The 22,499-nt window shown below is 35.7% G+C and overlaps 4 protein-coding genes and 1 pseudogene across 12 annotated transcripts; 4 read left to right on the top strand and 1 right to left on the bottom strand.

Annotated features, from left to right (window-relative positions):
* Positions 1–2,031: 2,031 nt before the first annotated feature.
* LOC306852441 (neuralized-like protein 2) lies at positions 2,032–4,250 on the top strand. The gene is made up of 3 exons (XM_079389253.1): positions 2,032–2,207; positions 2,317–3,040; positions 3,146–4,250. Exons 2-3 carry the CDS (start codon positions 2,329–2,331, stop codon positions 3,259–3,261), a joined length of 828 nt encoding a protein of 275 aa, XP_079245379.1. The 5' UTR covers positions 2,032–2,207; positions 2,317–2,328; the 3' UTR covers positions 3,262–4,250.
* A 304-nt stretch (positions 4,251–4,554) lies between these two features.
* LOC306852440 (methionine-R-sulfoxide reductase B1-A-like) lies at positions 4,555–5,859 on the top strand (annotated as a pseudogene). The gene is made up of 4 exons (XR_013786045.1): positions 4,555–4,692; positions 4,884–5,026; positions 5,105–5,219; positions 5,329–5,859. The product of XR_013786045.1 is annotated as a methionine-R-sulfoxide reductase B1-A-like (transcript).
* Positions 5,860–7,060: 1,201 nt separating this feature from the next.
* LOC306852681 (meiosis-specific with OB domain-containing protein-like) lies at positions 7,061–11,316 on the top strand. Its single transcript, XM_079389707.1, has 14 exons — positions 7,061–7,172; positions 7,430–7,503; positions 7,743–7,800; positions 7,916–8,047; positions 8,162–8,234; positions 8,331–8,526; positions 8,660–8,760; positions 8,871–8,923; positions 9,005–9,100; positions 9,224–9,322; positions 10,264–10,408; positions 10,490–10,676; positions 10,760–10,846; positions 10,928–11,316. The coding sequence occupies exons 2-14, from the start codon at positions 7,438–7,440 to the stop codon at positions 11,033–11,035; spliced, it is 1,401 nt and encodes a 466-aa protein (XP_079245833.1). The 5' UTR covers positions 7,061–7,172; positions 7,430–7,437; the 3' UTR covers positions 11,036–11,316.
* On the top strand, positions 11,314–20,598 carry LOC306852682 (target of rapamycin complex subunit lst8-like). 8 transcript variants are annotated; one of them, XR_013782661.1, is made up of 10 exons: positions 11,336–11,457; positions 11,590–11,831; positions 12,611–12,662; positions 12,757–12,919; positions 12,993–13,068; positions 13,162–13,314; positions 13,442–13,566; positions 13,679–13,842; positions 17,235–17,419; positions 17,738–20,598. XR_013782661.1 is itself a non-coding variant. In XM_079389712.1 (9 exons), the coding sequence occupies exons 4-9, from the start codon at positions 12,774–12,776 to the stop codon at positions 17,351–17,353; spliced, it is 783 nt and encodes a 260-aa protein (XP_079245838.1). In that variant the 5' UTR covers positions 11,314–11,457; positions 11,719–11,831; positions 12,611–12,662; positions 12,757–12,773; the 3' UTR covers positions 17,354–17,619. The 8 variants fall into 8 exon arrangements, 5 of the variants coding, with proteins under 5 accessions (XP_079245838.1, XP_079245837.1, XP_079245836.1 ...); XR_013782662.1 differs by having other exon boundaries at positions 11,342–11,457; positions 11,719–11,831; XR_013782663.1 differs by having other exon boundaries at positions 11,360–11,457; positions 11,685–11,831.
* On the bottom strand, positions 17,977–22,194 carry LOC306852354 (BRICHOS domain-containing protein 5-like; the record flags this gene model as incomplete). Its single annotated transcript, XM_079389099.1, has 6 exons — positions 17,977–18,071; positions 19,226–19,379; positions 20,955–21,062; positions 21,139–21,285; positions 21,824–21,952; positions 22,141–22,194. 6 exons carry the CDS (start codon positions 22,192–22,194, stop codon positions 17,977–17,979), a joined length of 687 nt encoding a protein of 228 aa, XP_079245225.1.
* Between the last annotated feature and the right edge of the window lie 305 nt (positions 22,195–22,499).

The following is a 22,499-nucleotide window of genomic DNA, read 5'->3' as shown; positions in this document are numbered from 1 at the left end:
AAATAGTTATTTATAATTAATTTAAGCTTAGGCAGCCTTGGACACACAATGCCGTTAATCATCTCATCTGAGCTACTGTGTTTGGATGAATGGTAGTAAAAAAAAACGTTGATGGACAGCCTACTGGAAGGCGACCATCTGGACTAAACTATGATAGACAGTAAATAGACATGTAACTTCCATAAAATTTGTTATTAGTAAATAGGAAAAATGCATGCAAACATGTTTAGAGTACGTCATATTAGCCTATGCATAAAATACTCTAAAATCCTTAAAATTCTGTCTGACACACACACACACACACACACACACACAAATAGCTCAACAGATTAATAGCACTGCTAATGTCAGATGAACTGGGTTTAAACTCAAGCAAATGTTTCAGATGGATTAAATTAATTAATAATTCTCAGAGAAGAGTGCCAATGATGAATACCTATACTGAGCAGTATGATAAACTTGAATTTGTTGCAATGAACAGGCAACACAGCAGGTGATTCAAGACAGATGGTGTATTGCTTTGTAGGATTCATGCAGTATATAAAATATGTAGGATACTCGTATTAAAGCAACTTTGTGACATGTTAGAAGTACTGGCAATAGCATTTTCTGTGAGTATGGAGAAAATTTCAAAAGAATGAACTCACCCAATTTCTGCACCATCGCCTGATCTCCAAAGAAAAAGAAAAAAACAGCTTTTGCGTTCTGTCAATAACAGTGAGTCGCAGCTCCGTGAATCATTCCCAGAGAAGAGACAAGATGACACTTTCTTAAACCGTATTGCATGAATCATGAGTCTGCACACAGCTTGACATCAGACTTTAAGTAAGCTACAGTTAAAGAGGGCTGTACGCTTATATCGTTCATTATAGCCGCAGGCCTGTGCAGATGTGCATGTGTCGCTCGGCAAATCTGGACTGCACAGAGCGCAGATGCTCCGGAGTTTTGAATTATTATTACACTTATGCAGTGCATCGCTGTTATATTACTGTGAAGCTGTATATCCCCATAGAAACTAACTCCTCCCCCTCACAGGCTCCATCCAGATGTGATTTTGCGAGCAGCAGCTCCTCAATCTGATTATAGGAAGCATGGCTGGAGTCCACTTTAATCCCGATTAAAAATAAATAAATAAATTAAAAAACTCTGCCCCAACATCCATACGATTATAAAGACACAAGACACGCCGATGACCTTAAAAACTCGACATTTGTCCTGAATTTGTAACAGTGACCACGTTTACATGCACAGCACTTTCAGAATTCATTTATTCTGATTATTCTTATGTAATGTAATATTCTGCATAATGCAAATAATAAACTACCATTGTCTGAAAATACTGGAAATGCTCACCGTTACAGTTTATTATGATGCATTTTAGTAATTTTGGGCAACAATTTAATTTTTTTATTTTTCCTTTTAATCCACAAGTCATAATATTGGGTCTTCACTTCAAACATATTTCTTATATATCACTATAAATTAATATTTAGCTTATTTAATTTGTTTACTGGGGCGCACATTAATGAACATGACTGTAAATTTGCCAGAATTAGCCGAAAGCTTATTTTGCATATATTGACCCTATTCTTGAGTATATAAACTAGATCAAAGAATCTGACATTAAAATAGCAAAATAACAATAAAAAAGAAACTACATTTTTATTTTTTATTTGATACCAAAAAAAAAAAAGAGAAAAGGTATTGCATTCCCACAATGTAGACTGTCATATTTCACTGTCTCGGACTGTGCTATAGGGAGTTGGGGTAAAAGAGGACAATTACTTTGGCCTAGATAAAGCTTTGCAGAGCACAGATCTCTGTACTAACAAGATAAATGTTACTTAGAAAACTAGACAAAACAAGCCCTCTCTGTTCCTTATGAGGACCATTCAGTATTTTTTTTTTATTATTTGTTTAAATGAACACCATGATCTATAAGTAAGAGTAGATAGTGAATTGTCAATGAGCAGTTCTGATCTGAAGGCTAAAACTCCTCCCAGTCATTATTCTTCACTCACCATATCTGTCAGCTATTTAAAGCCACAAACCACACATGCAGGAGGTCAAAAATAGTCAGCCCTTCAGAACTAGACTCTTCTCAAGCCATGGTAGAGGTATCGTTTAAAAAGATCATGCTTTTAACAAGAACTATCTCCAGAGAAGAGGACAGTAAACACTGAGGATAATATAAATATTCTGCTTGAGTGAGTGAGTTTTTAGTTTTTATCCTTTGTCCGTTTGTTTTACAGGCTACCAAAACATTCAAGCTTGAGTTATTACAAAGTTATGTCTCTTATTTTATTTAACTTGTAGAAAACTGTCAAAATGGCAGCGGTTTTGGATCAGTTTATGGAATTCCATTCAGTTCATGGGACAAATTTAAGACTGGACCCCTCGAGGACTCGAGCCACCCGAGTAGAAAGTTTTGCAAATGGCGTCTGCTTCAGTAAAGACCCTTTAAGACCTGGAGAGATCTTCCTAGTGGAGATTGAAGAGAAAGAACTGGGTTGGTGTGGTCATTTAAGGATTGGACTTACTGCCCACGACCCTCGAACACTGCAAACTGTGCCAGAATACTCTCTGCCTGATCTAGTGGATATGGGAGACAGCTGGGTATTTGCAATAACAAGAAATCATAATAAAGTCATTGAAGAAGAAGTAGAAGGTGGTGAACAGCCAAATGTTGGTGATGAGGCAGAAAATAAGCCTAAAACATTTTTCACAGACACTCACCTGTATATAGAAAACATGGGCATACCCAGAGACAAGTTGGTGGGACGCAGTCGACCCGGGAGATTCAGTCACATCCTGGATGATCTGTACAAGACCAACGCTCTACCCCCCACTGCTCGTCGCAGTCGGATAGGGGTTGTCTATGTACCTAAGGGACAAGGGTATGCCGACATGCACATTATTGTCAATGGTGAAGACATGGGAGCCTCTGCCAAGAGGATCCCCACCAATAAGCCGCTGTATGCTGTTGTGGATGTATTTGCAGCTACTAAAAGTGTTCGGATTGTCCAGGTGGAATATGGCTGTAAGTTTCAGTTTATAACTTGCTAATATGATTCGATATGATTATATGACTCACATTGTAACAGACAGACTGTAATGATCCCTCTCTTTTGCTCCTGTGTTTTAGTTGCCTCACTGCAGACACTCTGCCGAAAGACAATTCAGAAACACATCATTCACAGAATGGCTTTAGACTGGTTGGAACTTCCGGAGTTACTTAAACACTATTGCAAATATGAGTGAGCATAACCTATTAAACATCTGAGAAGCAAAGATCTTTAAGACTAAAAGTGGCTGGAATGTTTTTTTTTTTTTTTTCTTCTCCCACCTTTTCAACCAAAAAAAAAAAAAAAAATTTCAAAATGTTCTTCAAGGTTTGTAGCACTTACAATGTTGCTAAAACTTGCTAATACTCATTTTCAATAATAATTTAGTGGATCGTGAATCTTATATTCTGATACTATAATATAAATATAAATGCATATTAGCCCTGTAAAGCCTGGAATATTAAATAATAGTCAAAATAAATGTGTATTACAGTTTAGAACCTTAGATTGAATCTTTAAAAAAAGTAAAAAAAAACTTTAAAAGTTTGTGTTTTATGTTTTATATTTGTATTTGATACATCAGGCTTTTATGGCATATACTGATATATTAAGAAAATGGAGCTCATACTCATGGAGGACAAAAAAAAACTATTTTATTCAGAAGCCCAATCTGAGTAAAATATTCAGTTTTCTGCAGATACTGTTACTTAAAATTCAAAAAAGTTAGATGCAAATTCTGATAGCTTTTAATGTAAATCACATATAAATATCAGTTGTCATTCTATCTATATCTCCCAATACGGGCCTATGTCTTATTAAGATAATTATTCGAAATATTATTTAGAAATATTAGTTTTATGATAAAGCTCTGTGGTTTTATTGTGGGGGGTAAAACATAATGCAATGCAATACAGTGATAACTGATAAATGTACAAATAGGCCTAAATGTTCCTCAAAAGCCTGATGTGTAATAATTGATACACACATGATTTTTATATTTTTTTCTAATTTTTATCATGATGATAGCTTAGAGGCCTCTTGTGTATCAAACATGATGCAGTAGATTTTATAGGGTTAAATGTCAACCTGCCAGCCTTGACATTTCTTTTACGTTTGTAAATTTTTAATTCAAAAAGTCTTTTCTTTGCCATTTGTAAATCTGTAAATAAACGTACTTGAATTTTCACATGTGGTCTTTGATTTTTGAACCCCACTATTTTTTAAAAGGTTGCGATTTCTTATAAACATTATTGAAACATATCATAGCATTCATTATTTAGCCTGCTATTAAATAAATGTATTCTTAATGTATGTAATAAATCTTTTAAACGAATCTATTTCATTAAAGCACCTGAAATAATTTAAAAATAATAATTAATTAGGCCATATCAAGCGGACATGCGTGTTGGGTTGATCTGCACTGACACCTAATGGTCGTTCAGAGGAAGTTCAACTATGCAGTTTTGTAATAGTCACGTGACCGGAACATCATAGTCCTTTAGTTTCTCAGCTTGTCCTCGCGCTTGATCTGCACTTACACTGTTTGTTTTATCTACTTATCTTTGGAAAACAATGTCATTTTGTTCTTTTTTCGGGAAGGAGTATTATAAAGATCAGTTTAAACCAGGCAAGTAATGTTTTTATTTGCTCTCCACAACCTGCTCCCTTCCCTTTACCTTGAAGGAAGATTATGATGTAACTGTTTATAAAACTGGTGTAGCGAAATTTGCTTAAATATTACTAAAGCTAAGAAAGCAAAGTGTCTGTTTTTCAGACTTGTCGAAAAGGACAGTTAACTGATTTATTGTTTCTCTGCAGGTATATATGTTTGCTCCCAGTGTGGGCATCCTCTCTTTTCAAGCAGATCCAAATATGAGCATTCCTCCCCCTGGCCTGCCTTCACAGAGACCATCCGAGAGGACAGTGTAACAAAACACATGGAGACGTTAACAGCCTATAAGGTCAGAATCAGATTTTTTAATATTTACAGACACCACAAATATGTTTCTGTGTGTTTACATATGTTTTCCTATATGCAGGTTCTGTGTGGCAAGTGTGGTAATGGACTAGGCCATGAGTTTCTGAATGATGGGCCGGAGGAGGGCTTATCACGTTTTTGAATATTCAGTCACTCGCTTAAGTTTGTCCCAAAAGGCAAGTCACCACATGCAGTTTTCTGTTTAATTTTAACAGTGTCAAATGACTGTTCGTATTTACATTAAGTAACCATTTTAATTCATACTCCAACTTTTTTTCCAATCAGATAAGGTTGATAAACAATAAGCGAGGTGAATCCATGTACGCACGCTGGGAACGGGAGTTCAGCTCATGAAGTGGACAAGAAAAAGCCCCAAGTGGAGATCCTGTTCACAGATATATTTTGACCATCCTGGATGCCACAGAGACTAAAGTAGTTGCTCTATTTTTTATACTAGTCTGCATAAGCTGATATGAACATGTGCAAGATGAATGAATGAAATTACTTCATTCACTTGGAATATTGCTAATTTAAAATGGTAATTGTGAACCTTCAGTAATTTCCTAAAGCAATTTACAGCATGGGTCACTATCATGATGATGATTATTATTATTATTATTATGAACAAAATAATTTTAACACTAAAATAGCATGTTATTAATTTTTTGTTCAACCAAAATTTTTGTCATTGAATCCTATTTGAATCTGGTTTCTTTATAATTGTATCTGCCATAAAGACATAATATTTTGAAATTCAGGTTTCTGTTGCACGGAAAGTGTCTTTTTGTTTTGTTTTCCACTATTAAAGTATGAATCAAATAAATTCTGTTTGTTTCCTTTATTGTTATTATTATTTTTACCCTCAAGCATCCTTTGGGACAAATTTGGGCAAAATCTTTTTTCTGTTTGTGAATAGTTTATTTAATCTGAGCGATACAAGGCTTGGCTACTTTTCATAAACTTGCCACCTGAACACATACAAAATGGACTTGATTCAACAAAGTGGTTGAAAAATAAAAAATCCTTAATTTGTCCTTTGAGGATAAAAGTGGGCTCCCATAGGAAATGAATGGGAAATACTAAGATTCAGAGCATATTTTTTTATTTGTCCAATAAAAATCAATAAATCCAACACAATGCAGTTCATACATACACCCACATACATGAAGGAGTGAGCCTATACAACAATTCTCATTCTCACACACCCATATACAAAGCATTTTTTATTTTGTTGAATAAAAACAGTCACACATACAAAACCAAATAATTTAATGAGCCAACGACTTGCGCGTGCACACACACACACACACACACTTCAAAGTCAGATTAGAGTCCTACTGCAAGATTTGTTGATGAACAAAGAATGTCTGGAATATGCTACTTAATTTTTTATTCTTATCTGTTTGGCACAATTTGATACCATTTTACTTTTCTGAGTTATTAAAATTTGATGTTTTTTAGAAATAAATGTCTCCTACTTTGTCTTTTCCTTATAAGCATGGTCAGATTTGCCTGTAAGCATATTTTGGCATCATTGTATAGTCTCACCCAACACAATTTATTATTATTATTTTTTTAAATCTACAATTTTAACTTATGATAAAATCTAAAAGTTAAAAGGTTAAGTTCGTTATAACAATGATTTATAGATATTAGCTGCCTATACGCAGCCACTGAGTACTACTACAGCCATATAGTAGTGGCTATTGATATTTTGACATTTTTATACCTTACTATGTCACCAAAGTCACCAAAATCTTAGGGTTTGGCTGTCGGAATTTACTGGAATGATTTTTTTTATTTTTTTTACTGAAGTATAAGAAATATTAAATATATAACATAAAAATAAGGATATTTTACATGAAAATATGGTACTTTTAGTACCATAAATGTAAATATATATAAAAAAAATCACACAAAATTGTATAAACTGATCTTTTTCATTATTTTATCGAAGAAAAAAAAATGGGATTACCAAAATTTGTCCAGGGATACTTGCAGTGACGTAAAGCCTTGAACCGCCAAAATGACGCCACTAGTGAGTAACCGTTACATTTCAAATCTGGAGACCCGCCAATGGCTTCATCTGCTGCCTTTGACTGTGTAGGGAGCAAACCAGCTTTCCCAAGGTGATTAGTAGTAGCTGTTAAGCTTAACGAATAATAACACTTTGTTTAATTAATTTATAATGAGTTTATATAGAGTGCAGAAAAAGTAACAATTAGCAACGAAACCGTTTTACCTCAGCATTAGCTCTTCAGGTTGAAATTAAAGTTACTTCAGCTTTTTTGACGGCTCTCCTTTGCTGGTTTAGCACTTCATAAAGTTGCAATAATATGAATAATCTTGTCGTAAGCGTTTTTCTGTTGTAACACTGTTCTTTCAGCTGTGAAAATGATGTACGGTCCAATTGGAAACTACGTGCCAATAAGTGACCTAAACATAAACATCACACACTCGGTGAGAACCTGAGGAGGCAAATATCAGAAGATGTAGTTTTGAGTGCCTGCTTATGCTGGTTTCTTAATTTGAATAAATCATTAGCAGTAGGAGAATTGCTCATTGTATCATTAATATCTAGGCTTAGTGACGACAAGTTGCTCTTAAAAAAACTGGCCTTGTAATAGAATGCCTGCAATGAATATATTTTCAATTTTTTTTAATTTAATAAAAATAAATAAGGCCTTTTTATTTTCCAGAAGGTGGTTGGAGTGATAATTGGAAAAACTGATTCAAGAGGATTTCCAGACCGGAAAAGTTGGTTAACGTACCATTAACGTTATATAACGTTAGATGTTCATGCATTCTATTTCCATTATGTCTTTCTTTCTTTATATAGTCTATAATATGCAGTCTTTTATTTTTATTTCAGATGCTGGCTCTGAAAGGTTTACGTTCAGCTTTACCATCAAAGATTCACCAGAGGATTTTATCAACGTGTCTGCATGGGGAAATGAGGAATACATACAAGGACTGAGCAGTCGCTTTCAGATTGGGGATTGTGGTGAGGTTTTAAGTAGTAATAAGTCATTTAGAATACAATTACTCTTGTTAACAAATACACTTCTAATACTTCTAATGCACTGAATTGACACTATAAGCCAATCTTCTGTTCTAGTTGTAATTGAAAATCCCCTCGTTGTGACCAAAGACTATGAGAAAGAAGAACGATTTTGCCCTTCAACACCCAGGTAAAAAAGCAATAAAATGAAAAAATCACATCCAACTAAGAAACATAACTCTGTCATTATACTGCAAGTTTGTAAGAGATACATATTTTATTTCAGTACCTACAGGCTGTTGCTAACAGAGACTCACTCAAGCATTAGGATATGCTCAGATTTAGAAACAGAGGCCAGGATTCTGCCACTATTCCACATGCCAATTAAAGACTCAAGGGACTTCTATTCGTTGGGAGACATTACTGCAAATGGACAGAGTCTGGATGGACACATTATTAACATTCTAGCAGCTGTGCAATCGGTTAGATGCCAACAATATACAGCTAGCCCTCCTCATTGTCAGGGAAATTGACACAACCTGGCATTAGTGGCTGGTGGGCAAAAGTACAGATGTGTTTTTTATCCTTTTCAATGATTGGGATTTTATTATTTAGATTGGAGAGGAGAAATTCTTTACAAAATCTGATGGACGCAAAGGACAGAGGCTAGAAATAAAGCTCTTTGATGACACTGGGAAATCATTTGCTTTTGTGTGGTGAGTATAATTAGATTCAGTATGATTAAAAAAATATATACATAATTCAACAACAACAAATATCCACTCCAAACACTAAATGGAGTGATTTCATTACTTTTTTCATCCAGCTGGGATAAAGAGACTATGAGGCTGGTACAAACACTGACACAAAGAGAAACAGGTATAATAATGCTTATTTGTCAGTTTATTTGCAATTTCTAATATGTGATGATTGAAATTCATTTGATCTATTTTCTCTCAGTGCTGTTTATTGCAGATGCCCGCATCACTTTTGACAGCTTTCGCAACTGTATGATAGCAACAGCCACCTCAAAGACAATCATTACCCTCAACCCTGGTAGCGATGTGATATGCTAGATTAAAGATTCTATCTAAATACTTACTATTGTAATATTTTTATTATCGTTATATTTTAACAATTATCATTAAAATCCTAAAATTGTTTTCAATTACATTTTAGATACAGCTGAAGCCAACCAGCTGTACACATGTATAAGGGAACTGCTAGAAGCAGGAGGACTGGATGACCAAGACATCCTCTCAGGTGACGATGTGCAATGTAAGTCATGTGGTGTATCTGGACCTCTGCATTAACAATGAAGCAGTGCAGTACAAACAGAAACATTTTACAATAAGGTCCCATTATTAACATTAGTTATTGCATTAAAGGAATAGTTTGTCCAAAAATGAAAATATACCAAGCTTCAGCCCGTCCAAGAAGTACTGTAGATTTGGCTAAATTTAGCATTACATTACTTGTTCACCAAATGGATCCTCTGCAGTGAAAGGGTGCCATCAGAATGAGAGTGATAAAAACAAAACTATAATCTACAAGTAATCTTGTGAAGCAAAACGCTGTGTTTTAAGAAACATTTATCATTTTTAACTTCAAACCATTGCTACTGGCTAAGATACGATTCCTCTATCCATAATACTGATTTCTCCAGTGAAAAATACTTCTTGTCTGAATCAGAAGAGAAATGTGAACAGATCAAATCAAATACTGTTTACATGTGAAACAAATATGCTGGTGGATTTTGATATGAGAGGACAACATGGGGTGGAATTTTCACTGGAATCATTAGTATGGACTCATTTTGTGGCTTGAGGTTACAGTTTAAAGTTTAGATTTCTCCAAATGTATTCCGATGAAGGAAGAGACTCGTATACATTTTAGACGTCCTGAGTGTTTTTCAGCCAATTTTAATTTCGGGGTGAACTATTCCTAACCTAACATTGACTAACAATGAGCAATTTGTTACAGTATTTGATAAACTTTGTTAATATTAGTTAACAAAAACACAATTCTTTATTGTTAGTTCATATTAACCCAGGTCTGTTAAATAATACAACTTTTGATTTTATTAATGTATTAATAAATGCTGAAATTAACATTAAGATTAAGTATTTTTCTTATTATCTAATGTAGTTAACTAATGTTAAAATATGACATTTTATTGTAAAGTGTTATCAGTAAAACTGTATCCTTCTATTTCTCAGTGGATTCCATTAGTGATGTTCTGACTGTGGAAAAGCTTAAAGCCAGAAGTCAAGAACATGCTGAGGTCTTTCATTGCATAATATTTGGATTCATCACAAGTCTGGAACTAAATTCCTCCATCTCAAAGGTCATACGCAAGAGATGGTAAGTGTGCATGCTTTGACAGTTTTATGCAATGGCCTACTATTCACAAGCCTGAGTTTTGACAAATAACTTCTCCACCAGTGTCAAATGCAAATTTCGAATCAATGAGGAGAGTCAGACATGTTCCAATGATGCCTGTCCAAATCAAGGACAACAGCTCCAGGCCACTGAAGGCTTTGATCTGCTGGTGGACATCAGCGATCACACTGGGACTGTGCAATCGTGCAACCTGGCTGGCACAGTGGCTGAGAAAACCCTGGGCTGTAAAGTGAGCTAAGTCAAGACTGTCTGTATGTGTCCTAATGCCTGTATGTCCTGCAAAGAGTAAACATAAAATATTTATGTTGACAGACAGAAGAGTTTTTGTGTCTGTCGGAGTCTCAAAGGACGACTCTGAAGTGGAAGTTTCTTCTGGAGAGATGCAAAATCTATCTAAAGGTTATTCATGTTTACAATTTGCAACTTATTTTGAAAATTTAATATTTAAGGATGCAACTCACTCTGCATTTTAAATCGTAGGTTTTTCCATCTGCTAGAAGCAGAAGTGGAATGAGGGCAAGAATTTTGTCATGTGCACTCACTGACCCCGTTGAAGTGAAGCAAAACTTTGCCTCCTTTGTGGTTTGATGCTGTTTTGCAACACAGCCACCAAACAGCATGGTTCCTCATGTGAAAACAAATAAAATGTGGGTCTACTTGTGCTTTAAGTTCAGTTTGGTTAATGCATATGTTGTGAACAATTATATATACTGTATTTTTTGACATTGTGTTCCAATATCCCATTTGATTTCATTGTGTTGTAATTGATCTCTGTAAACGAATTAATTTTGGTGTATCCATGCATGTTTATTACAAACTGATTTTACTTAACTGCTTTAACAAATAAAAATATCGAACACGGAACCTTTTATTCAGAATTGTTTCTATGCGGACGGTTTTGGAAGGAGCACCGCTTGTTTTTACGTCTATGTAAATAATGCCCAATTCGTTGTTGAGATCATAGTTTTACATTTATCTAATCGGATTTCTAGTGCAATCTTCACCATCAGGTATGAACATTGATTTAAGTTAAATCATTTTTATCAAGCTTATCCAATTTTATTTTTTAGGGAAGCATTTTAGCACGCTAAAACATTAATGCCATGCTATCACATCTTATTGCCAACATAAACGATTTACAGAAGCACGCACATAAACGCATCAAGGTACATTCATGAAGTTATCAACAGCCTCTGCTAAAACGAGTCTGGAAATCCAACTGTGAAGCTGTCATTAGGTCTGCTTTGAGTTCATTATGAATGTGAATCAAGGCACCGTCGGCAGTGATCCGGTGATTCTCGCCACCGCTGGATATGATCATACCGTCAGATTCTGGCAGGCTCACAGTGGCATCTGCACGAGAACCGTCCAGCACCAGGACTCTGTATCCTTCATGAGCAAGAGCTGTGCCTCGCAGATACATAGGACCTTTAACCCTTGTGAAAAAGAAGAATCTACACTTGTATTTCAAATCTTAAAAGTATTTTTAAAACGTACTTGCAGATAATGTATTACAGAAATGAAAAGCAATTCAAGTATACTTTCAATATTTTCATGTTTCTTAAACAATTACACTTCCAAAAAGTGTACACTTTGTAATAATGCCAGTTTAGACGTTTTGGTAACACTTCATTTTAGTTTAAGGTCGTTTTAAATCATTATGTAATAATTTAATTATCTTTTGTCATGCTTTAAAGAAGTACACGTATTTTGATGTTATGACTAAGATACTTATAATTTTAACTGACCTTTAAATATAAAGCACTTTAATTACTGCAAATGTGTAATTACACATATATTTAAATGCATGACACCGATTTTAGTAGAAATTACATTAAAATATATATTTGTTATCATAAATGGTTGTTAATATGTTTAGCAATACACTTAAACCATATTTCAATAAGTAATTATGAAATTACATTTAAAAGTGGGTTAAAAAGCACACGCAAGTTTAACTAATTGCATTTCATTTACATTAAATTAAACATTTTCATTTAATTGCAAACATTTTTTTTTAAAGTAAATTACTTCCATAATAAGGAGTCTTTTTCTGAAGTGTACTTCTTTTTCACAAGGAACTGCTGGTACATCCTGTACAGTAGGATTAGTGAGTTTATTTAGGTGCAAGAATACTTTAAAGATGCTTAACTCAAACACCAGCAGGTAAATTCCCTTGAAGTAACACCTGATAGGATCTTGATTGCTGCTGCTGGTAAGTATAAAGCTGTATATTATGCAAACACTATTTCTCTTTCATCTCTGCCTGTATAGTTTCCACACTGTACTTTTTTTTTCTTGCATTTTAGGTTATCAACACATACGCATGTATGACTTAAACTCAAATAATCCAAACCCTGTGATCAATTACGACGGTGTCAGCAAGAACATCACATCTGTTGGCTTTCACGAGGATGGGCGGTGGATGTACACAGGTGGAGAAGACTGCATGGCTCGCATCTGGGACTTGAGGTAACAAATGCTATCTGATGTGTCTATAAAGGCTGTTTAGAAATGTGTTTCTTAAAGTACTGTTTTCATTCAGGTCAAGGAATCTACAGTGCCAAAGAATATTTCAAGTCAATGCACCTATTAATTGTGTGTGTCTTCATCCCAATCAGGTCAGTTGGGTAATATTTTATTATCTGCTACTGCTACTACTCACAAGAAAACTAATCAAAAGTACATTTTCTTTCTGAATGTATTTGCTTTAGGCTGAATTAATTGTTGGGGACCAAAGTGGTGTTATCCATATCTGGGATTTGAAAACGGACAACAATGAACAGCTCATTCCAGAGCCAGATGTGTCCGTCAATTCAGTCCATATTGATCCTGATGCCAGTTATATGGCTGCAGTCAACAGCTCGGTCAGTAACCAATAACAATCATATGTTATTCAATATGTCACACCACTAATGAGGTTGTGCTAATGTGTACTACATATATTCATACATGTATCAGTATCAGGTTTGGTTTATTTGTTTTTGATTGCAGGGCAACTGTTATGTGTGGAATTTGGCTGGAGGAATCGGCGATGAGGTGACACAACTGATACCCAAGACCAAGATCCCTGCTCACAAACGCTACTCATTACGCTGCAAATTCAGCCCAGACTCCACGTAAGTGTCTTGCAAAAAAGCTAAACTAAGGAACAGTGAGATATTAGTGATTTTTTTTTTTTTTACAATCATTATATAAATCAGTGCATCAATGTTTTCAACTCTTTGCTAGATTGTTGGCCACATGCTCTGCTGACCAGACCTGTAAAATATGGAGAACCTCCAACTTCTCTCTGATGACAGAGTTGAGTATAAAGAGTAACAACCCAGGAGAGACGTCCCGAGGATGGATGTGGGATTGTGCCTTCTCTGGAGATTCACAATACATAGTTACAGGTGAACATACACAACATACACAGTTCAAATGTTTTACTAATACAAGAAGATCAGAAGTTTAACATGACCATTGCAGAATCTTTGGTCCCACTTTATATGAGGTGTCTTCTATAGCATATTTCACCTGAAAGTGAAAATTCTGTAATTATTTACTCACCCTCAAGATGTTCCAATCCTGTATGAGTTTCTTTCTTCTGTTGACTGCAAAAAGATATTTTCAAGAATATTGGTAACCAAAGAGTTGTCGATAGCCATTGGCTTCCATAATATATATATATATATATATATATATATATATATATATATATATTAAAAAAATACTATGGAAGTCAATGGCTTACCAATATTTTCAAATTAGCTTCTTTCGTGTTCAACAGAGGAAAGAAACTCATACAGATTTGGAACTAGTGGAGGGTGAGTAAATGTTGACAATTTTAATTTATGGGCTAGCTATCCCTTTGTACTTGCATCAAAAAATAATAATTATTGTTTGGTACAATGTACTTATTGGGTTCATGTTGTATTACAAAACACCTTTGCTGCTATTGAGGTAGGATACATGTAACTTTTACAGTCGTGATCTGCATGTACACACTACTGCACATTGTTGTAATTACAATAACTGGGTAATAATGAGGTAGTAACCCTGGCCTGAATCTACCCCTAAACCTAACCTTAACCCATGTTGTAGTTACTTGTATTACTCAGTACTGTCTTGGAGATGTACACTGTACAGTAAGTACACATACGGTAAAACAAAGTTTTGTGGTATGGTTAGGTTTAAAGGCGGCTTAACGCCTTTGTAATTACAGATGTTTCTACTAGTGCTGTCAAATCGATTAATCGCCTCCAAAACAAAAGTTTGTGTTTGCATAATATATGTCTGTGTGCTGTGTGTATTTATATGTATATTGTGGCCAGCCTAAGGCACACCTGTGCAATAATCATGCTGTCTAATCAGCAACTTGATATGCCACACCTGTGAGGTGGATGGATTATCTCGGCAAAGGAGAAGTGCTCACTAACACAGATTTAGACAGATTTGTGAACAATATTTGAGCGAAATAGGCCTTTTGTGTACATAGAAAAAGTCTTAGATATTTGAGTTCAGCTCATGAAAAATGGGGGCAAAAACAAAAGTGTTGCGTTTATAATTTTGGTCGGTGTATATATAATTGCACATACATGTGTATATATATAAGAAATATCTAATATATAATTTTATTTATAATGTAAATCATATATAAATGATTATATGCGTACGTGTAAATATTTCTTAAATATATTATTTATATCCATTAGGGGTGTAACAATATCACAAACCGAACCGAAAGATCGCGATGCACCACCCACGATACGAATCGCGGAACTCTCGTTGCGTACCACGGTACTCTCACGCCCCCTGCTGCCCATTGTTGAGGTTAATGGCACTTATCTCTAACTAACTATTAATTTAAACTAATTTTTCTTTGCTTACATTTGATTGTATTAGTAACGACTAATAAGAGCTTTTTAAATTTTGTTCTAAATATTATATTCTAAAGTTACTGTTTTCCAAGTGCATGTCATTTCACGTGACTTGGGAGTGAGCGTCACACTCGGTTGCTAGTATATGCAGGATGGCTGCTTCACATAGTACTGAAATTGCAGATCCCCCGGACACATTTAAGTCTCCTGTGTGGGAACACTTTGGTTTTCCAGTGGAGTACAGGAATGGAATTCGTGTCGTAGACAAAGCGCACACAATCTGTCGTAACTGTTTCACAAAACTCTCTTATACGACAGGAAACACATCTCATGGTGCGTTCACACCAGACGCGAATGAAGCTTTAAGCGCGAGTGATTTACATGTTAAGTCAATGCAAAGACGCGATTAGACATCCTGTGGCACGATTCGCGCGAATGAGGCGACCGAATTTCAGTCAGAATGTGCTGCATGATGGTGTTTTTGAAAAAGAACTTAAAACTTAATTGAACTTCCAAATGTTTCTTAGAGTGGACAAGCCAGTGTTTATTTTTGACGAGTACATTGGAGTTTATTTCATTTTAGTTTACTTCAGGTAAGCTGACTTCACTAAAGAGACAAATGTTTTATTCTGACTAGTCTACATTGGAGGTATTTATTTCATTTTTGTTTACTCCGGTATGCTGACTGCACTAAAAATGTGAAGCCAAAGTTAATAAAGAAAAAGTTAAGTCAAGTTATTGTTATTATTGAGTTAAGTGAATCTATTGTTCCTTAGCATTACTGGTAAGATGACATGAACCCTACCCCCACAGCAAACCGAACCGAACCGTGTCTCTAAAACCGTGAACCGAACCGAACCGTGCCACTGGTGTATCGTTACACCCCTAATATCCATGTATATGTACATGTGTGTTTTTATATCTACATAGAAATATAAACAGCACACACATGTATTATATAAAAAAACTTTTATTTTGGATGCAATTGATCGATTTGACAGCGCTAGTTTCTACAGATATTACAGATTTAGTTACTCGTAGGTATTTTTCAAATATAAGTACAATGTGATTGTATCAAATTATTCATTTAAATGTTAGTAGATAGTAGTAAAAGACAGATGTAAAATGGGTCTGAATCTTATAGATGTTTAATATTTATAACAATAAGAGATTTGTTTTCATATTCCGCAATATAAAGTAATAATTTTTCTTAATATCGTGTATTGTCTCTTGGAGCATCAATAGCATCCTTTTGTAATGGCTGACTGGAGTATCGGGGTATGGAGCGAATTTTGTGCCAATATTCATCAAAAGTTTTTTTAGGGAAAGACTGCCTAGTTAAATGTTTAGCCATGTCACTTCTGATTTTTGAACTAATCAATAATGTTAGCACTTGTTGTGACTTTCACTGACACTGTAGTAGGGTCACTTTGTGAAAACATCTAAATGGTTAATTATAGAGATAGTAAGACAGAAACTCACCTGTACCCACTTTTATTGGTCTGTTTCGGGTCTCGGGAGAATAGCGTAAATTGACAGACAGCGCCATCTGCTGTTTTTGGAAAAGAAAGTTGCTCAATTGCACGTGTGAGAAAATCAGCCTGCACGCATTTGTGAGAAAATCAAGCCAAGTTTCCTCATAAAAAGGCAAATAAGACTCACATTTGTAACGCACAATACATATATTTGTCCATGTCGCTGCGTTTTCACTCAAATAGAGTTTTGTATTTGCAAATCACTTTGCGTTTGTTCGAAAGTCGAGTTTTTCTTTGCAAAGCAGATTGTGTTTATTTGCAAAACACTGGATTTGTTTGATGAATATTGGCACAAAATTCGCTCCAGGAGTTTGCAGACTGAATGTTGCTGTCAGTAGACTCTTGTGAGGAATTTGTGTTTATATGTTTATTTTGTATGTAATTTTTTAGCCTCCTCAGATAACCTTGCACGTCTGTGGTGTGTGGAGACCGGAGAGATCAAAAGGGAGTACAGTGGCCATCAGAAGGCCGTGGTGTGTTTGGCCTTCAATGACAGTGTGCTTGGATAGTATGCAAAAGAAGCTCATTCTGCTGGTCATAACACCTGACATCCGCATCTCATAACCATCCTCATGGTATTCAATGGTCTGCATACAAGTGTTAAAATCCAAGTTTTTGTTGCATTAATGAAAACCCTTAAATATGATGACTGATCTAAAAACTTTCTAAATGTTGTATCCTTATCGTAGCAAATTCAAATGTATTTTAGGATGCATGTACTCAGTTGTATGCACCTACAAGTTGTGTCAATAAATATATTTAGCTTTTGATTATTATCCAGACATCGCTGAATTTATTCCCTTTCTAGAATTAAATACTCATTCAAATATCTATGAATGTTTGAACACAATGGTGCTTTATTGTAGGCCAACAGTGTTTTCCATCTGCATCAGGTTACAAGATACAAGCTGGAATGAGCCTTAGAGCCGAGTCATGTTCAAACGCCACTGGAAAATGGGGCTAAATACTAGAGAAGATGAAGATAAGGATTTAGCAGACAACTTGACAAGATGGTTCCGCCTTCGTTGCCAGACTTGCATTAAATATGGCATTTGTGTAGCCTCCAGTTGCTCTCATAGACGTGAACGCATTTTCTTTCCCTGGCGTGTGCTGGTACACCATCAGTGGAACGTCACTCTGGCAAGTAGTAGAAGCACACAGAAACACAAATGTTGCTGGGGAAGCAGATGTCGATGCAGAAGTAAATAAGCCTTTGTTTCCCGGGACCTTCAGGAAAAAAGGAAAAATCTCAAGGTCTTATTTCTATGGATGTGCCGATGACAATCATAATCAATGTCCTGTTCCTCATTCATGCTCTGCTGGTTGCAACTCTAAAAAAGGTCACAACTCCATCTCACTGCACTACTGGATTAGGTTTCTGTCACACTGTGCTCTTTAAAGAGCTACTCGCCATGTTCTTGGCTTCTCTTATACATTCCCTTGACACAAAAATCAGTTCATCCAATGTTTAAACAAGGAATATATTCTGGCTACAATTTTAGCTCAATAGAGCATTTTGATTAACACCAAACATTTTTTCTTTAAAAACTTACAATAGAAGTGAATGGGGCCAATTTGTAAATGTTAAATTATTCACTGTTTCAGTAGTATAGCAACAAGATACAGTATAAACTATATGCGTTTTAACATGATTTCAGTGTAAATAATAATATCCTTTCTAGCTTTTCTATGTGAAGTTATATCCAAATGTGCAACTTAATTGCAATTTCATAGACAAGGCTTAAGCCTACTCCCAGACTAAAATGCATGTCTGAGCTGTTTTAATTTAAATCTTAAAATATCAGTGCCATCGTTTTGTCTCAAGATGCACACCAGTAATATTTTTTCTAAGGCACATTTATAAAAGATACTTAAATGTCCTAGTTGAACTATGGCCTAATCCTGGTTTAACCTAAACCCTGTCTGTGAAAACAGGCCTTAATCTTTGAATATAATCATAACGCAACTACTTTACAAATGATTTAAACTACTTTACCCATTAAATAATATAAAAGTTTTAATAAGTATTAATTGGTGCCTTTTCACATCTATTGTAAGTGCCTGTCATTGTCAAGTGCCTGTCAACCTTGTCTTTTGTGGTAATCGACATTATGTATGGTTGATTGATCATAACTCCTTCAAATGTTTGGGGTCAGCAAGTCTTTTTTTTATGTTTTTGAAAGAAGTCTCTTTGGCATTTATTTTATACTGATCTTAAGTGTCACATGATTCTGCAGAATTGAAATTGAAAATTTTGCTGCCTAATACTTTAGTGAAAGCATTTCAATTTCATCTTTTGTAACATTATAAATGTCTTGATTTTCACTTTTGATAAGTTTAGTGTAACAGAATGTAATATTGTAGCATTGACTTACTCTTACCCTCAGATCTTCTAGTCCAGTACACAGAGGCCTGCTGACAGAGGGACTGAAGAGGTTCTTGAAGGGTGGAGGCTTCTACACGACTGTCAGACAGCACTCCCAAAAACTCGGTGTGTTTTTCAGTCTGATTTCCCACCACCCAGACCTGACGAACCTGTGAGAATCATCACATATCTCACTGTATATCACTGCAGAGTAAATTATCCTCTAATAGTGTGATACAGGATCACTATATTGTTCCTGTCTGAACGCATATGCTGTATAACTCCCGATCGTATAATTAGTGTCTTGAGGGGTTTAAGTGTTTCCTCTAGTACAAAAGGCATTTGTAATTACACCACTTACTCCTCTGAGAGATCAGATAGACACTTGCTAAAAGCAGGGTAATGCTTGAGTGAGCCTGCGACAGGCAGTTTATGCTTCTCAATAGCTCATTGTGCAGCAAAAATTGGAAATCTTGTTCAAAAGGCTGTTGACCATGGATTGAGTTTCCAAAACGTTTTCTAATGGCTTTAATCAAGCGCAATGATGCAAAAATCTCAACTGAGACCAAGATTTTAAGTGGTCAGCGATCCTTATCAGTTCGCCAACCCATCCTGTTCTGCACAGACCATAACCCAGCGCATGAATCACCTTGTTAAGTGCTGAGAGAAGTGTGTCCAACACAGGTCTCTGCTCTGTTTGCGGAAGGGAGCTCTGTCTTTCCAGTAGTGACTTATAAGAGGAAAAAGCCAACAGAGTGGCCATTGTGCACCCTGTGGTCCCATCCTGTAATGCGATCCAGCCAAGGTGGATCAGATGGTCTGTGGAATTCGGACTCGGCTACACTAAAGCCCTCCTGAGCTGGTGCGGTCCATTACTCCCTTTCTGGAGTCACAGAGGAGAAAGCAGCCAAAAGAGCTCTCTAATCTACCCAAGAGCACTGGGGTGGTGCCGCGTTCAAGTGTCAGTCAATTTGCCAGCCACCTTTACGTTTAGGTACATATGGTGCGTCCGAAATAACAAGATCTAGTTAAATATAGCAAAGCATTTCACACTCAAATTCTCGTTCATATGATAAAAATAGGAGACTTGGCCATTTATTTCTGTGATGGCAAAAGTGAATTTTCATTTTTCAGTGTCACATGATCTTCCAGGAATCATTCTAATATGTAATATTTCTTTTCATTATCAATATTAAATATTATTAATATTTTTGTGAAATCCATTATACTGTTTTCCCCCCTATTTTTTGATAAATAGGAAATTTAAAAACAGCATTTATTTGAAAAAGAACTCTTGTTACATTATAAAATACTGTCATTTTTTGGTTCATTTATTGCCTATATGCTGTCTAACAATTGCTTTAAAAAAAAATAAAAATCTAACTGACCCAAACTTATGAATAGTACACTTTCAAAAATAAAGGTTCTTTATTGGCACCTAGGGTTCCATGAAGAACCTTTGACATCCATGGAACCTTTTCCACTCGACAAAAGGTTCTTTATAATGGAAAAGATGTTTAGATACTTAAAATGTTCTTCACGCTAAAAAAAAAAAGGTTCTTTTAAGAACTCTCCACTGAAAACCCAAGATGGGTCTTCCATGGCATAGCTGCATGCAATTTTGTTTATTTTTTAAGAAACCAGTGTATATATTTTATGTAATATTTTAAGATTAGTTTGCCATAATCACACAATCTTCTGGTCCATTACAAAAATAGGAGACTCAACAAGCAAAAATCTTTTACCTGTTGCTCTGACTTGTTTAGTTGAGATTGCACAGTCTCATAATCCAAATTTTCCATCCGGCGAAGAAAGCAGCTGTCCTGGTTGTCAGGTTTATAGCATACCAACCCCTGAGGAAGAGCGATAGGGAAATGTTACTGAGCTTTAGAGGAAAAGCCTAATCCATAGAGAAAGAAAGGGCCTTACGTGTCTCATGTCAAAAATCACTGTGGAGGTGTGGTTGACATGGGAAGTCACAGAGTAGGTCACTATGTTGTTGTGCTTGTCAATCAGAGCCGACTGATTGATCAAGTCACCCATGTGATCGGGAATTCTGCCAACCTGCAATGAAGACTGTGAGGAAAAGTTTCATTTTCAGTGCTAACATTTAAGGCAAGACATCACAGGTGATATCATATATTTTCCTTGTTGATTAAACACAGTACATCAAAACAAGTGTTTTGCATTTGCATTCAAAAGTTTTTTTGAAATGTTACATTTAAATATGCAAATAAGGAATTGTGTAATTAAATAGGCACTACTTTGAATAAAGTGAGAGAAACCTGAACGTTGGATAAAGCCAGATTCAAAATTCTTGTTTCATTTTGATATATTAAAGGTTCTTACAGAGGGGATTTTGGATATTTGTGACTCCATAAATCAGAAAATACTGTCAAAATACAAATACATTTTGTCATGTTTTTAGATGTAAAATGGTATATAAATCAGGCGATGATATATGAACCATAAGAAAAAATGTGGTTATTTTCTTTCCACTAGTATGAAAGAAAACAATTTATATAAGTAAAAAATGTTTCCAATGCATGGGGAAAAAACAAACAATGGTTTACTGGTGTCTTGCCTTAAAAATAGGAAATGCCTGAACTCTTACTTGTGTCTTGTGCTGTAGCCCTAGATGTGCGGTCACACCGAGAGCAATGATAACAATGAGCAGCATGGCAGCAATACTCCCCCAGAGAACTTTGTGAGGAACCCTGAAGGACCTCATGGGACCACAGTGCTAGAAAATCCAAGCACACAATCATCTCCCTCCATGCTACATTTAAAGCACATTCACATTAAAGGATATTTATGGTTTGTACACATAAGCAAGCCATAAAACACAGCTAAGCAAAACACAAACTGACATATTTGTGCTATAATCTGAAGTATGTGTACTGCTAATGGAAAACAGCAATGAACTCTCACCATATTCTGAGGGTCCTCCAGACTGGCTTCTGAATTCTTCCAGCACCTCACCATTCTGCCCTGTTTTGCTTCTCCTCACGGTACCTGTCTTACTTCTTTCTGTATAAAGCTATGTTCATGACTGAGACTGACCAGCGGTGCCTGCAGTATAAGTGTCTAACTCCTTTCTGCCATCCTCTGCCCCCCACCTCTTACCTCACACCAGGTAGTCCAACCCACTGGCTGACTACCCCTATGCCAGACAATAGACAATGGGGACAGGTAGATCGGCACTGTGGACAGGGCTTTTCGTCACAGATCCAGTTAAGGCATCGACTGGCCATGCCCTTAGGCTGCCGACTGACCAAGGTGACTTTAAT

Source organism: Barbus barbus, assembly GCF_936440315.1.
Source record: "Barbus barbus genome assembly, chromosome: 32".
Classification (NCBI taxonomy): domain Eukaryota; kingdom Metazoa; phylum Chordata; class Actinopteri; order Cypriniformes; family Cyprinidae; genus Barbus; species Barbus barbus.
This window is presented reverse-complemented; position numbering and strand designations above follow the sequence as displayed.

Coding starts and splice junctions, on each gene's coding strand:
- LOC306852682 (XM_079389711.1), top strand. CDS start 11,703: ATGAATGTGAATCAAGGCACCGTCGGCAGTGATCCGGTGATTCTCGCC. Junction 12,663..12,756: donor GATCTTGATTGCTGCTGCTG/GTAAGTATAAAG, acceptor CTTGCATTTTAG/GTTATCAACACATACGCATG. Junction 13,567..13,678: donor AAATTCAGCCCAGACTCCAC/GTAAGTGTCTTG, acceptor ACTCTTTGCTAG/ATTGTTGGCCACATGCTCTG.
- LOC306852441 (XM_079389253.1), top strand. CDS start 2,329: ATGGCAGCGGTTTTGGATCAGTTTATGGAATTCCATTCAGTTCATGGG. Junction 3,041..3,145: donor TGTCCAGGTGGAATATGGCT/GTAAGTTTCAGT, acceptor CCTGTGTTTTAG/TTGCCTCACTGCAGACACTC.
- LOC306852681 (XM_079389707.1), top strand. CDS start 7,438: ATGATGTACGGTCCAATTGGAAACTACGTGCCAATAAGTGACCTAAAC. Junction 8,048..8,161: donor CTTTCAGATTGGGGATTGTG/GTGAGGTTTTAA, acceptor CTTCTGTTCTAG/TTGTAATTGAAAATCCCCTC. Junction 8,924..9,004: donor ACTGACACAAAGAGAAACAG/GTATAATAATGC, acceptor ATTTTCTCTCAG/TGCTGTTTATTGCAGATGCC.